The sequence below is a fragment of the Ictidomys tridecemlineatus genome, chromosome 10 (assembly GCF_052094955.1).
Source record: "Ictidomys tridecemlineatus isolate mIctTri1 chromosome 10, mIctTri1.hap1, whole genome shotgun sequence".
Taxonomy (NCBI): domain Eukaryota; kingdom Metazoa; phylum Chordata; class Mammalia; order Rodentia; family Sciuridae; genus Ictidomys; species Ictidomys tridecemlineatus.
The window spans coordinates 51,485,283-51,499,961 of NC_135486.1; the positions used below are offsets into that span (position 1 = coordinate 51,485,283).

Consider the following 14,679-nt stretch of genomic DNA (forward strand, 5'->3'; position numbering starts at 1 on the left):
CTGACCAGCACTGACAGACCTGGCACCTAGCCCAACTGTCTGATCTTTCTCCCAGGGCACAGGCTTCTGGAAATTTGTGGCCGCAGCCAAGTTCAGTGGTTGGCGCCTGGCGTCCCCTAGTGGCAAGAAAGTTTCTCCGTGGCCGCAAGGAAGCAGGTATCCACCGGGCTGGGCAGCAGTGATCCATCTAACCTTACCTCCTACTTCTGCTGGTCGCCTAAGTGGCATTTTTATGCTGTCCTCGAGAACTCGTCGTGAATTTAATGGGAGAAAATTGGAAAGAGGATTTGGATCTGGACACTGAAGTTTTGTTGCTAGCTCCCCGGTTACCTGTGAAAAGCACATTGGGCTCTTCATGTGTGATATGGGGATACCAACCCCTGTCCTTACCTCCTAGAATCTTTGTGGGAATCCTAGTGGATGCAATGAATGACAGATTCTTGTCAACTCAAAAACTCTATTATACAGTAAAGTATTGTGTTCCATCACTGAGCCAAACCCCCAGCCCTGGTGGGGAAGACAGGAGGGGAAGTGCTTTCATGTTGAGACAGCCTGGCAGGTGTTCCAAATGTATTTTGTGACCAGGTAATACCTTCAATATGATTCCTAAAATCAATATAGTACCAAAAGAGATATAATGAAAAGTCTTGTTCCAGTCCTGCCCCAACATACCATATTCCTGAGCCCCACACCAGCACCCTGCTGAAGGAAGCCCCTTTTTATTGCTTGGTTTATTATGTATCCTTCTAGAGTTTTCTTATCCAATGTTGTACTTCCCATCACTTTTTTAATATATTTTATTTATTTTTATGTGGTGCGGAGGATCGAACCCAGTGCCTCACATGTACTAGGCAGGTGCTCTACCACTGAGCCAAAACCCTAGCCCCCCCTTCCCCCCTTTCCTATATAAGTTAGTATAATACCCATACTGCCTTGGACCTTGAAATGAAGTGCATTTCATCTTCAAAATGCTACTAATTTAACAGCCACAATATCCATTGTTTTCTCCCAGTGCTGGGGATTGAACCCAGGACCTCCTACATGTTGTTGAGCATGCGCTCTACCACTGAACTACACCCCAGCCCTCACAAAATCCACTTCTGTGTTCTATCTATTTTATTGGTAAAAGTGGAGCACAGGTCAAGGCTTCGCAAGTTTTTTGATTAGACACACAAAAAGGCCTGAAATGGTGAGGGAAAGTGCGGCCAGGCACTTGGGCTCAGGAGACTCTCCAGCAGCTCTCTGGAGAGCGTAGCCTAGTAACAAACACGTTGGGATGCAGGGAGGTGGGTGTGTATGTGTTCATGAATAGTGTACAGAGTAGAGAGCCATGGAAAAAATTGTTCAATCTTTTAACTACCTTCTCATGTCTGCTTATTATAACCAACAAATGATCTAAAATAAAATAAATAAGTCATGAGATCAGATGAAAAAAAAAATCAGGTGAGAAGTCAACCTCAATTCCATGTCCCAAAGGAACTATCAGTAAAAGATGGATGCAGAAGTTTTTATCCCTGCATACAGGAGATTAAAATGGATACTCTCCTGTAATATATAATACACAATGGATAAGGAAATGTTTTTCTGGGGCTCTGAGAGGAAGTCCACCATGAAAGAGGGATGAGGGCTGCTCTAGGCCTGCCTGTCTAGGAGTCCAGAGAGGAAGAGGAATCAGAGAACTGGGAACAGAGAGGGTGGGCAGGGAGGGAACAGGTGGCCAGTCAGTGTTGGGCAAGTGCTACCTGTTATTAGGAACAGAAATCCTAGCATTTCTTTTTAAAAAAATATTTATTTTTTAGGTGTAGATGGACACAACACAATGCCTTTATTTTTATGTGGTGCTAAGAATCGATCCTGGGTCCCGCCTGTGCTAGGGGAGCGCTCTACCGCTGAGCCACAATCCCAGCCCAGAAATCCTAGCATTTCTACTCACTGCCTCTTGTTCTTTAATTTGTCAAGGAAAACACAACTAGTCAAGCACTGGCTAGAACATGGCCTGGTTTTACTCATGGATAAGACAGGATACAATCAGTTTTGGTGGTGGGCATTGGTCCCTCATGGCCAGAGACTTCTTCCCAGCAGCCATCCAGGGCCACTGGCCTGCACTCATCCCTCTATGCCACAGGAGGACCCTGCTCCCTCATCCCAGGGAACTGATATAGCAGTGGGGTTGGCCATGTGTCATACAATACAAATACTTAACCAAAGAAATATACACAATAAGGCTTAAACAGGAATTGTGTTCCCACACAAGGTAACAAGTCCAGCTACAACTGTGAACACTCTGTCTTGGTAAGGAAATGTTCCAGGCCCAGACCCATTCTCATGTGGCCAAGATGGGGTGAAAAGACAAAAACACTTCCTTACTCTCTTGGCCTTCTGCATGCTGCCTTCACTCATTCCCATGGGTGCCACATCTCCTGTGTGTCCACATCTGTTTTTGGTTCTTGTGCAACTTTTAGCAGGGACAGTCTTACCAACTAGGCCACACCCTGGCGCGACAGGGCACTTGCCACAGAGGAGCATTCAGCACATACTTAGCAGAAAGACTGTGCTAGGTCCCAATGCCAGCTCTTGTAGGAGATATCCAGGGGGTTCCTGGTGGCTCCGGTTTCTAGTGGGACTGAGATAAGCTCTAGAACCTCTGTCCAGGCCTAACAAATTGTGGGCTCCCTTGACAACCTCAGAGAGTTGCCACCCTGACTAGGGTCAGCTATGTGAGGTGTGCAGCTGGGAGGGGAAGTCCTGGGTGCTTGTCAGCACCTCCAGGCAGACCTGAAGTCCTGGGTAGACCGAAAATGGTCCTCTCTCATCTCTCCCTGAAAAGGACCAGGGCACCAGACACCTTCAGTCAAATTTGGCCCTGACCATACCAGGTGGAAGCTTGGACGCTTCCACTCCCCACTATGTGCCAAGACATAAGCTTGCTGTTAGTAGGTCCTCAGTAAATCTATGTTAGGCCAAGGAATTGGGTGATCTTGCAGGGACTGAAGGAAAGGAAGATGAAGGGGACAAATTTCTGTCATCCTGGATAGTTTACCAGCAGGCCAGATGCAGAGGACAGAATTTGGTATCAGATGTGGACCTCAGTAAGTTGAATCATAAAGTAATTGTCCTTTTTTAAAATTAATTAATGTATTTTAATTAGGTATAATTGTCCTTTGTAATTGGCTTCTTTCACCCATCCTTTCTTGAGTTTCTATATGTAGCACATATCAAATGACATTTCATTGTACAAACTTTTTTTTTTGGTACTGGGGATTGAACCTAGAACCACATCCCCAGACCTTTTTATTGAGACGCTAAGTTGCTGAGACTCACCTCAAACTTGCCCCTCAGCCTCTTGAGTTGCTGGGATTATAGGTATGTGCCACCATGCCTGGATTTCTTTTTTCTACCTTTTAGCATTTTTTTTTCCTCAGTGCTGGGATCAAACCTAGGGCCTCATGCATGCTAAGAAAGTTTTCTACCACTGAATGATACCTCCAACCCCTTTTGGCTATTATTAATAAAGCTGCCATCAATATTCATGTGCAAGTTTCTTTTTTTTTTTTAAATATTTATTTATTTTTTGGCGGACACAACATCTTTGTTTGTATGTGGTGCTGAGGATCGAACCCGGGCTGCACGCATGCCAGGCGAGCGCGCTACTGCTTGAGCCACATCCCCAGCCCCATGTGCAAGTTTCTTTGAAGACATGTTTTTATTTCTATTGGTTATATACCTCGGAGTGGAATTGATGGGTTCTGTTAGCTCTGTTTAATCGCCGAGGAATTGTCAGACAGCTTTCCAAAGTGGCCGCATCATTTCACAACCCTAACAGCAATACACAAGAATTCTAATTACTCCACATCCTTTCCAACACGTTATTGTCATTTCCTGTTTTCTTTTTGGCCACACTATGGACTAAACCCAGGGCCTCACACGTACTAGGTAAGTGTTCTGCCACTGAGCTGCATTCCTAGCCGTTTTTATTTTGAGACAGGCTCTCAGAGTTGCCCAGGCTGGACTCAAATTTCCCATTCTCCTGTCTCCACCTCCTGAGCAATTCTAAGCTGAAAAAGGAAGATTGTTCCTAGGAGCCCTTACACAGGGCTCAGTATGTGAGCCACAGACAGCAGGCTGTTCGCTGCAGGCTCAGTATGGTTGTGTAGATGGTATAACCAGCCCCAGCTTCTGGGAGACTGGAGAGTCAGTGGCTAAGAACAAAAGACCCACTGTTGACCAGCAGCACAACTAGGAGTAAGGAGCTTGTCCCCTGTAGGCCTCAGCATCTCCTACCAAGTGAAGAAAAGGAGTCCCTGTCTCAGAGGACAGTGGCAGGGATCACAGGCTTAGCATGGCTCCTGACCCACAACTTCCACAGCTTTCTCCTTTGTGTCTAGGACTGTTGCCCACACATCACCTGGTCCACTGGTTCTTCTCTTCCATTAACTTTGCCCATCCTAGAACACAACATCTTGTCCCTGACCCTGGGAACAGGGCTGGAGTAATCATACTCGGATCCTTATTACTTCTCATCTGCAACTCTTGCTCTTGGACAGTACAGGCAGGATCTAGTAATGGCCTCACATTCTCTAGAACAAAATAAGACTAAGCAAAAGAAAAACAGGATAATATAAAATAAACTTTATTAAAGCACTTAGAACTGAATAACACTTTCTAAATGGCACATCTAAGAAGCTATAGTTAAATATAAGTATCATCTAATACTATACATTTCTTTTTTAAAATTCTTTTTGTGATGCTGGGGATGGAACCCAGGGCCTCACCATTACCGGTCAAATGCTCTACCACTGAACTACACCCTAGCCCCTAATACCACACACTTCTGATTAACTGTAATAATTTTAAATTGCTCATTTCCTTCCCATGTATCAATTCAGATGGGCCTTTCATGTTTTTTTTTTTCTCACTTCTTTGTCTTGATATCAAACTCCAGAAGGACACCAACTGAAGTCCTCCCCAGACCTTCCCCCTCAGCTAAGCACTGACTCAGGGATCAGCCATTCTATGAGCAGAGGTGTACAGGGATGTGTCTGGCTTCCAGCATTGGCCACCACCCCTCAGAGTATCTTCCCCCATGGCACAGGAGAGGCAACTAGTGCAGCTTAGTCTGAATAGATCTAAGGAGTTTATCAGAGGGACCTGAAACCACCTGAACTGGCCCCTCCCTGCAGCTGGAGGAGGGAACAGGGGTCAAGATCTGTCAGGCAAGCTCTGGGATCACAGAGATGAAGGCAGATGATGCCTTAGTCCTTCTTGCCTCCCTGGGCTGGGCTTCTTGTCAGGAGCTTTCCTGGGCTGGAGGGGGTCTGTGTGGACACTGTGGAAGACTCCAGCTTCACTCTGTCTAGGAGGGTCTTCTTAACGGCAGCTGGAGAGATCTTTTCTTTGTCAGCCATGGACTGCAGCTCTCTGCAGACAAAATCCCAAAAGGGTTGAAAGAAGGCAATAAATCTTAGAGCAAGAGCTTTATGAAATCTTCCCTATCCATAGAGCCTCAGACCCGAAATTTGATAAACCAAATATTAGAACCCTAAACCAAATGCTCCCCTCAGCCTCTTAGTATTTAACTAAGTAGGGGTTTGTCTTTATTTACCTCATTTGATCCAAGCTAAACATAGCACTCCAGTGGTATCTATGACCATATGGGGAGGGAGAAAGTGTGAAAAATTATAGGGCTTAAGAATCACAGATGGGGCTGTGGTTGTGGCTCAGTAGTAGAGCACCTGCCTAGCGTGTGTAAGGCACTGAGTTCGATTCTCAGCACCACATATAAATAAATGAATGAAATAAAGGTCCATCAACATCTTAAAAAAAATTAAAAAAAAAAAAAGAGTCAGAAATGACTGGAGACTATCATGCTAAATGAAATAAGCCAATTCCAAAAAACCAAAGGCTGAATATTCTCTCTGATATGGGGATGCTAACACACAATAAGGGGAGAGTGAGGGAAGAATAGAAGTTCATTGGATTAGACAAAGGGCAAAGAAGGGAAGGGAGATGGAAATAGGAAAGACAGTAGAATGAATCAAAGGTATTCATATATGAATACATAACGAGTAAAACCCCAAGTCATGCACTACCACAAGAACGGGGAGTTATATTCCATGTATGTATATCAAAATACATTCTACTGTCATGTATAACTAAAAAGAACTAGACATTTTTTAAAAAGTCAGAGATGAAGCTGAATACTGCCCCCATCACTTATTAGCTGTTTGATCTTAAACTTTCCCATCTATAAATCAAAGTTAATCCCAATTATCAAACTGTGGTAAGAATTATGTGAAGTGAGGCCTGCAGACACTTGGCTAAGTCTAATAAGTCATGGTCTAATAAGTGCATTCTGGCACTGCTGATGAGACCTAAGACAGAAGGACTGAAAGATGCAGTCCAGCCCAGCCCAGCCCTTTCCAGGGTAGGCTGGGGGTGGAGCGCCTGGGGCAGAGGACAGAAAGACATACCCACCGTGTTCGGATACAGGAAGCCTCAACTGCATTGATAAGCAGAGAGCGGAAGCCCCCACTCTCTAGGAAGTGCAGGGCATGGATGGTAGCCCCACCAGGGGAGCACACATTGTCCTTGAGCTGGCCTGGATGGTCCTCTGAATCCAGTAGCATCTTGGCAGCGCCCTACAGCACGAAGGAGCATGAGGGTAGAAAACTGCTGGTGTACGGTGGGACAGACCTCCCCACACCCACTATTCATGGCCAATCCCTATGCCAACTTCCAAACCAGCCCATCCCCAGCTCAGTGACCCATAAGAACCTCCGTTGCCCACTCTGGTCCCAAATGTGCAGGGAAAAAGACACTGACCAGTAAGGCCTGGGCTCCTAATCGAACTGCGAGTCGCCGTGGCACACCCATCTTCACCCCACCATCCGCCAATGCATCCAGGGCCATGAACGCCTGTGGAGATACTCACTGAGCCCTGGGCAGCAGACACAAGGCCCTCCCCAGGGTCTATTTTTTGTGATGATTGGAACTAGCTCCAGTGGTCAGCTTTCTTCATCAGTCAGCCATGCCCAAGATGTAGGCACTGTCCCCAGCCTGAGACTGCCTGCCAGCCCATTTAGCTGCCTAGGTTCCCTGAAGGTCGACTGAGCAGATAGGGCCTCACATAGGCAGGTCCACTGCCGCTAAGGCCCGTGATGGCATCGATCAGGTCCTCTTCCACCTCAGTGCAGAAGCCCACACTGCTCATGAGCTGCTCCAGGAGCTGCCCATCCTCCACCAGGGCATGGGTGCCAGTGGCATATACTGTGGCACCCTCCCGCACCACCACAGGTGTGTTGGTCATGCAGCGAATCACTTTGGGGGCCTCCTGGAACGCCATCAGCTTCTGCAACAAGACAGAGGGCCATAATTCCCACCAGCACCCACCCTTCAGTTGCCATTCCCAGGCCACCCTTTCCTCACACAAAGGGCATCAGGAGTGAGACCGGTACCTTTTCCACAGAGCTGATGGTGACACCGGCTGCACAGGAGACCACAATATGCCTGGCTTGTACACTGGCCCCAATCTCATCCAGGACAAAGGGGATGATGTGTGGCTTCACAGCCAGGAACAGGACATCACTGTGCCTAACGGTCTCCTTGTTGCTGCGGGTTATGTTCACGCCCATTTTCTGTAAGAGGAGACAGCAAAGTTAACAGTGCTGGGGAGCCTGGCTAAATCCAAGCCCCCCAAGGAGAAGCTGAAACCCTGCTAAGCCCACTCTGCCAGCTGCAGCCCTGAATTCCTTGCCCTCTCCTCTCAGAACTCTATCCCAATTGACATAAAATTTTCCATTCTGCCACTAGACAAGTAAACACAGGGGTTGGACATGCAAAACTTCACCAAGGTAGCCAGGAAATGGCTATCCCTTCAACCTCACCAATCTTCTGACATCCAAGGCACCCCTTTGCCAGGTGAGAATGCTCCATGGTGAAAAGTGTCACAGGCAAACGGGAAAAGTGAAATCTAGTCCCGGGGGTTGGGAGCAGAGCTGGGTCAGGTCCTATTCCAACCCCAGCCACTTTGCACAGATTCACCAGATTGCACAGCCTCTACCTGGTGGTTCAGCTGTGGATAGAAGACACTCATCACACAGTCACTGCCTAGACACTGTAGGCCACCTGTCTCCTCAGATATCCATTACCATGCTGCCCAGGTCTTGGAAGAAGGCAGGCTATTAAGCTTTGTGAGAGAGAAACTACTAATTCCCCAGGTTCTTTGCTAACATGTTCATTCAAGTCTTAGGAAAACAGCAAAGCAACTACTATAAATGAGGAAGGAGAGATTCACAGTCATTGCTTACTTTAAGATCACAGGACTAATTGATAAAGAAAAATAAGTCTTTATTGGGCACCTACTATATGTATACATATGCACCCATGTATAATCACCTCAGTTAATCCTCTAACACCTGCCTCTAGCACTCAGGGTCTGGATTTGACCCCAAGTCTCCCAGCCTAGGGGCTCCCACTGAAACTGGGACAAAAGGACAGTCAGTGTAGATAATGAATGAATGAATTGGAAGATGGAGCTGATTCAAAAGGAAATAAAATGCTAATACCCCCTTCTCCAACCAGCTGCCAAAGTCACCTGCCTACAGGGGATTGTTCTTCCCAGCAAGGAGTAGTTAATGGATATCCCTTGGGCAGCTTCTTTCCAGATCCTTGGTCACTGCACCTTTTGGTCTCACAGGCAAGATAAGAGGGGGAGGGGGCATGAGCAGAAAGGAAACCTAAAATGTATAAAATTGGCAGGACACTCCCATTCCTAGAGGGCACCAGCTTTAGAACCCCTCCTCTCTGGAGGAGTCTCTCTCTCTCTTCTACCCCTCAAATAAAACTTTTCTCCTGCCTTGGTGCTTCTCGGTTGTTTAATCTTCAACCCTGGGGAAACGAGACCGATCCTGATTTTCAAGACTAGTTTCAACAGTACCGTAAGCTGCTCCACAGAAGATGGAAGGATTGAGATGTTCCTGGGAACCCAAAGACCAGCGCAGAGGCTCAGGGGCAGCCTGACTCAGTTCATCTCAGGTTATTCTTTTCCTGAGTCTCCACCCTCCTCCCCACAGCCCTCCATCCCACTTACCCTGAGCACAGACACCGTAGGCAGGTCCATTTCCGGGGAGCTGGCTATTATCTTGTGAGCCGACAAGATGCCTGCGGAAGACAAGGCTTTTCAACGGACTCATTGTCCACCCGGTGGCCATGCTTTTCCTGGGATCGATCACAACGCACTGCTGCTCTCACAGTGCCAGTCTCCGACACAACTTAATCCCTTACGCGGATGGATATGACTCGCCGCTTAAAAACAGTCTCATCCACCCACCATACGCAAATTCCCGCATTCATTCATTCATGCTGGTGGGGTGAAGGGCGGTTCCCAGCCCAATCCTCCCGGGAATGAATCCGCCTCCCGCCTCCCGCCTCCACGCGCTCACCTGCGGCGGTAAAGCCCCGCGCCAGGGCACAGGTCAGCTGGCCAGCGCCGATAAAACCCACGCTCATGGTGGCTGGCTCCCGAGTCCCAGCGGCCGCCGCACAAACCCAGTAAGACCCAGGTGACGCTGCTGACGGAAGGACAGGAGTAAGAAGCCGGATCCTGAGAGTTCCCGACAGTTTCTGGAACCGGATAGCCGCCGGGGCTGGCTTCTAGGCGGGACCCCGCGGGACCCCTCACTCACACCGGAGGCGCTGGCAGAGGCCTTGCTGTAGGCCACGTGGCCCGGGAGGCCAATCCGCGGCCAGGATCGCAGGGAGAGCCAGTCAGCGGTCGTTCTGGGCCGTGTGCCCGCCCCCACCGGCGCTCTCAACCTCTGGTGCAGCTCCGGGTCTGCTCCTGTGCGCATCCGGCGCGGCGACGTGAACTCGGAGTCTCCGGTTCCCGCGTGATGTGGGACTCAGAACCCAGACCTCGCGGAGGCCTGGCCATTGTTGTTTCTGGCGCTGGCCGTCAGCCGTCTCTCATGACCAAGAGGGATCCTCCAGATTGCCGATTTTATATGAATGAGGCCCTCCTGGCGGGGCTTAGCCCGGATGGTGCAAACCTGGGGGGCCCAGACCGAGCGCATCAGTGCCACCCGGGATTAGCAGGATCCGCTCTTCGAAACCCGTTTTCTGCTGGCTCTCTCCCAGCCCAAGTTGTGTGGCAGCGGGGCAGCTGCGGTTTATTCGCTTGTACTTGCGTGGTTCGCGTGAATTTCTTTTCTTGACTAGATCGCAAGGGGGACCAGTTCCTTTGTTGAGGAAATGATTGGCTCCCAGACTTCCCTTCTGCAATTGGGTGCCCCTCTCTCGTGGTCGCCCCTTGCGGGTTGTTTTTTTGTTTGTTTGTTTGTTTTGTTTTGTTTTTTAACCCCTTTCCTCTGTGGCACCAGGGATTGAACCTAGGAGCGATTAACCACTCAGCCACACCCCCAAGAATCCAGTTTACAGCACCTCTAAGTCAGGAGCAAATACAACTTTTTTTTTTTTAAATTAGAAAAGCAATGCGTGCGTATTAATTAAAATTTCAAAAAATAAACCAACCGAGGAAGCCCACACCTGTAATCCTAGCGACTGGGTAGGCTGAGGCAGAAAGATCCCAAGTTTGAGACCAGCTATAGCAATTTAGTGACATTCTTAGGCAGCTTAGTAAGGATAAAAAAAATAAAGAAGGAAAGAAAAAGGTCTATGGATGTAGTTCAGTGGTAAAGAACCCCTGGGTTGAGTTGAGTCTCCAGCATCCCCCGCCAAAAAGAATGCTGCAAATGATGGAGTTTTTTTTTTTTTTAATATCATAAAAGAGTAATATTTATACAAGTGAGAAGAGAGAGAATACCTGCAGGGCAAGAGGAGACTGAGAGGAGTTGCTGGACATCACTCCTTTTTATGACTGAACAATATTCTATTATGTATATGTACCACATTTTATCCATTCAGGAAGAGGGGTGAAATGGGAGAACTATAAACATCTAAGAAGGAAGACCCCGTGTTGGTGATCTCCAGTGCTGGCTTGTTCCCGGCCAGGTCAGACAACACAAGAGAGGGAGCAATGAAAGCACTTGTTCCCCAAGTTTGAAAGTGGAAACGCTGACCAGAAACTGATTATTGTGCTGGGGATGTAGCTCAGTGGTAGAGCCCATGCTTAGCATGCAAGAGGCCCTGAGTTCAATTCCCCAGCACCTAAAAAGAAAAGAAACTGGTTATTTTAAGTACTTGGAATTCTATTATTTTTTCACATAAGGTTTTTTTGTTTTGTTTTATTTTTGCAGTACTAAGGATTGAACCCAGGGATGCTCTATTACTGAGCTATATCCCCAGTTTATTTATTTTTTTTAATTTTGATAACAGAGTCTTACTAAGGCCCAGGTTGGCCTTGAACTTAAGATCCTCCTGCCTCAGCTTCCCAAATCACTGGGATTATAGGAATGTGCCACCATACCCAGCTTCATCTCCAAATTTCACATGTACCCAGCCTTTCTTTCTTTCTCTCTCTCTTTCTTTCTTTCTTTCTTTCTTTCTTTCTTTCTTTCTTTCTTTCTTTCTTTCTTTCTTTCTTCCTTCCTTCCTTCCTTCCTTTCTTTCTTTCCTTTTTCCTTCCTTCCTTCCTTCCTTCCTTCCTTCCTTCCTTCCTTCCTTCCTTCCTTCCTTCCTTCCTTCCTTCCTTTCTTCTCCCTATCCCTTTCTCTCTTTTTCTTTCTTCCTCCTTCTCCCTCATTTTGTTTGTTTCCCCTTCTCTCTCTTTCTGATGCTGGGAACCAAACCCAGAAGCTCCCACATGTTAGGTAGGCAAACACTCTATCACTGAGCTACACCCCCAGCCTATATATTCACAACTTTGTTGTTTATTTTCATGAAAGGTAGTCCCATTCCATGAGACTTAAGGAAGTGGCTTGCTGGCACTAAAGGCCTATTTCCTTGGTGTTATAGCCTCTTCTATGGCTCCCAGGGAGATTATGTCTGATGTCTGTTAAAGTTCTTTTGGGAATGAAATGATAGAGAGATGATATGAGAGGAGAGGCTTGTGGTCCCAACCAGTCACTTGGGACCCATTCTCAAGAAGGGCCCTAACCTAAAACTGCCATGGACATATTCTCTCCCTTTCTAAAACCTATCTTCTTGGGTGCCTGCTCTACTGAACAAGACAGATGTATCTGCCAGGCAGCCAGGGTATTTCTATTCTCCCAGCCAGTAATCAAGCAGGTTCAACCATCCTGCTCTTCCTTTCCTCTCTCCCCTCAGTCCTGGGTTCTCTCCCTCCAGCTGTCACAGACAAAGTGGGTAGTGTTCCATTTCTGTCTTTATTTGTCCTGGTTATTCACTCTCAGGGACTCCCTTTTGGCTTATCTCTAAAAACAGCCAGCCCATCTCTTCTAAGAACTGAGATGATCCAGGCAATGGGGGTGAACCTGAGCTGTCCCCAGCTACACAGATGGCAAATCCCTTGGCACCCAGGTCCTTCCTGACCTAAGAACCTCTCTAGGAGGTTTTGCATACATTTTTGCACTTTTTTTTTTCAGTACTGGGGATTGAACCCAGAAGTGCTTTACCACTGAGCTACATCTCTAGCTCTTTATATTTTTTATTTTTTGAGACAGAGCCTCATTAAGTTGCTGAGACTGGCTTTGAACTTGGGATCCTCCTGCATTAGTCTTCCGTCTCTGGGATTACTGGCATGCACCTGGCTTTCATTTATTTTTGATTACACAAACAATTCATGTTTAAATATGGGAAAATTAGAAATTAGAACAAAGGAGAAAATGAACATTTGTCTTATTGTTTTTGTTTTGTTTTTGTAATGCTGGGAATGGAACCCTGAGGCTCACACATTCTAGACAATTGCTCTGCCACTGAGCTACTTCCCCAGCCCACAAACATCATCTTTAATCCCACCAATAAAGGAGAACCATTAATGATGCTTTGGGAGAATAACTCTCTACACTGCTTTTTCCTATGCAGTCTGGCACATCTTTAACTTGGTTTTACTTTTTGTTAGAACAACTCAACAAAATAAAATTCCATTTTACTGTTGGACATCATTGTTTCACACATGGATCAAACATATAAATAAGTAAACAGAAACATCATAGACAAAAAATAAAGGAATAAAATAAACCTTTTATCTTGATACTTTTTAACCATCTCATATAAATCATCTACTAATAGCAAACACACATAAAAAGTTACTGGAATGCTTGGAATATTTTTTATTGTTTTTTTTCTTTTTCTTTCCCTCTCCTTTGAGATTATAATGAACATAGTCACACAACAAGTAAAGTCATAAGTAAGACAGAGAATGCCCCAATGACTGGTTGGGTCATTCAAGATCATTAAAAGTAGGTGAATCCTACAATATGTACAAAAATTTAAAACATAAGTTTAAAAAATACAAAGAAGAAACAAAAAAAAAAGAGGAAAAAAATGCAAAGCAAGCAAGGTATGGTGATGCATGCCTGTAATTATGGGGATTTGGGAGGCTGAGGCAGGAGGATCACAAAGCCAACGCTGGCAATTTAGAAGCACCCTCAACAACTTAGCAAAACTGTCTCAAAATTAAAAATAAAAAGAATTTGGGATATAACTCAGTGATAAAGCACTCCTATGTTGAATGCCTAGTACAAATTTTTTTTTTTAAAGGTTTGGATGTAGCTCAGAGGCAGAATGCTTCTGGGTTCAAACCTCACTACTGAAAAAAAAATACAAAGAAAATTTCCTTTCTAAGGTATTTTTGAAGAAAAAAAAAAGCAGGTATGTGGAACTTCTGGTTTTTTTTTTTTTTTTTTAATCCTTCCCTGTTGCAAATTCATGTTGTGGTTTTGGTTGGGTAATAGACAGCAGGTGCCATCTGTGGATGATTCTGCCCTCTGGGCAAGAGGGCCTCTCTACTTGAAGGTGACTGTGTTTAGAGTCTGAGATGGGAGATGGAAGGTGAATAGGTCACAGGTGGCCATTTTTAAGTGTTGCTGTCTAGTCATCCTCATTCATCTGCTTCCTGGATCCACATTGTCATCATCATCATCCTCTACTGTTTGTTCTTAGCAGCCTCAGCCTTCTCATCTTCATCTCTATCATCTTCTCCACCACAGCCCTCTTCTTTCTCCTCCTTCTCCCCCCTTTCCTCCTCTTAATATTCTACCTTATTGTCACCTCCTACTCCCCATTTTCCTCATTAGCATTCAAATTAGCTGGGGCATCTCTTCCAATCTCCACCTCCTCCACAGGCTTCCTTCTTCTTTAAGTTCTTAGAGGCAATTTTCTTTATCTTTTTTTTTTTTTTTCCTTTTTGGTACTGAGGATTAATCCCAGAGGCACTTTACCATTGAGCTACAACCCCTGTCCTTTTCTCTTTTCATTTTGAGACAGGTTCTCACTGAGTTACCAGGATGGCCTGAACTTTTGATCCTCCTGCCTGAGCCTCCCCTTTAGCTAGGATTATAGGCCTTCACCTTGTTCCTGACTATGTCCCACTTCTAATGGGATCCGTCTCACTTTTGTGTTCTTTTCCTATTGTGGCTGTAATAATACACCACATATTTAGCCTCTAAAACAAAATAATTTACTCTCACAGTTTGTAGATTAGAAGTCTTGGTAGGCTCAGCTGGTGTCTCTGTTGCAGGTTCCACAAAGTCAAATAAAAATGTCAGCTGACTCTTACCTGGAGGCTCTGGGAAAATTTTTGCCTCCAGACTCATTCAGGTG

The 14,679-nt window shown here is 46.0% G+C and overlaps 1 protein-coding gene across 1 annotated transcript; it reads right to left on the reverse strand.

The window, feature by feature from the left end:
- Window positions 1-4,614: 4,614 nt before the first annotated feature.
- Window positions 4,615-9,742, reverse strand: Pycr2 (pyrroline-5-carboxylate reductase 2). The gene is made up of 7 exons (XM_005326533.5): window positions 9,441-9,742; window positions 9,089-9,159; window positions 7,455-7,634; window positions 7,127-7,348; window positions 6,823-6,915; window positions 6,475-6,638; window positions 4,615-5,418 (listed from the first exon to the last, which is right to left on the reverse strand). Exons 1-7 carry the CDS (start codon window positions 9,505-9,507, stop codon window positions 5,253-5,255), a joined length of 963 nt encoding a protein of 320 aa, XP_005326590.1. The 5' UTR covers window positions 9,508-9,742; the 3' UTR covers window positions 4,615-5,252.
- Between the last annotated feature and the right edge of the window lie 4,937 nt (window positions 9,743-14,679).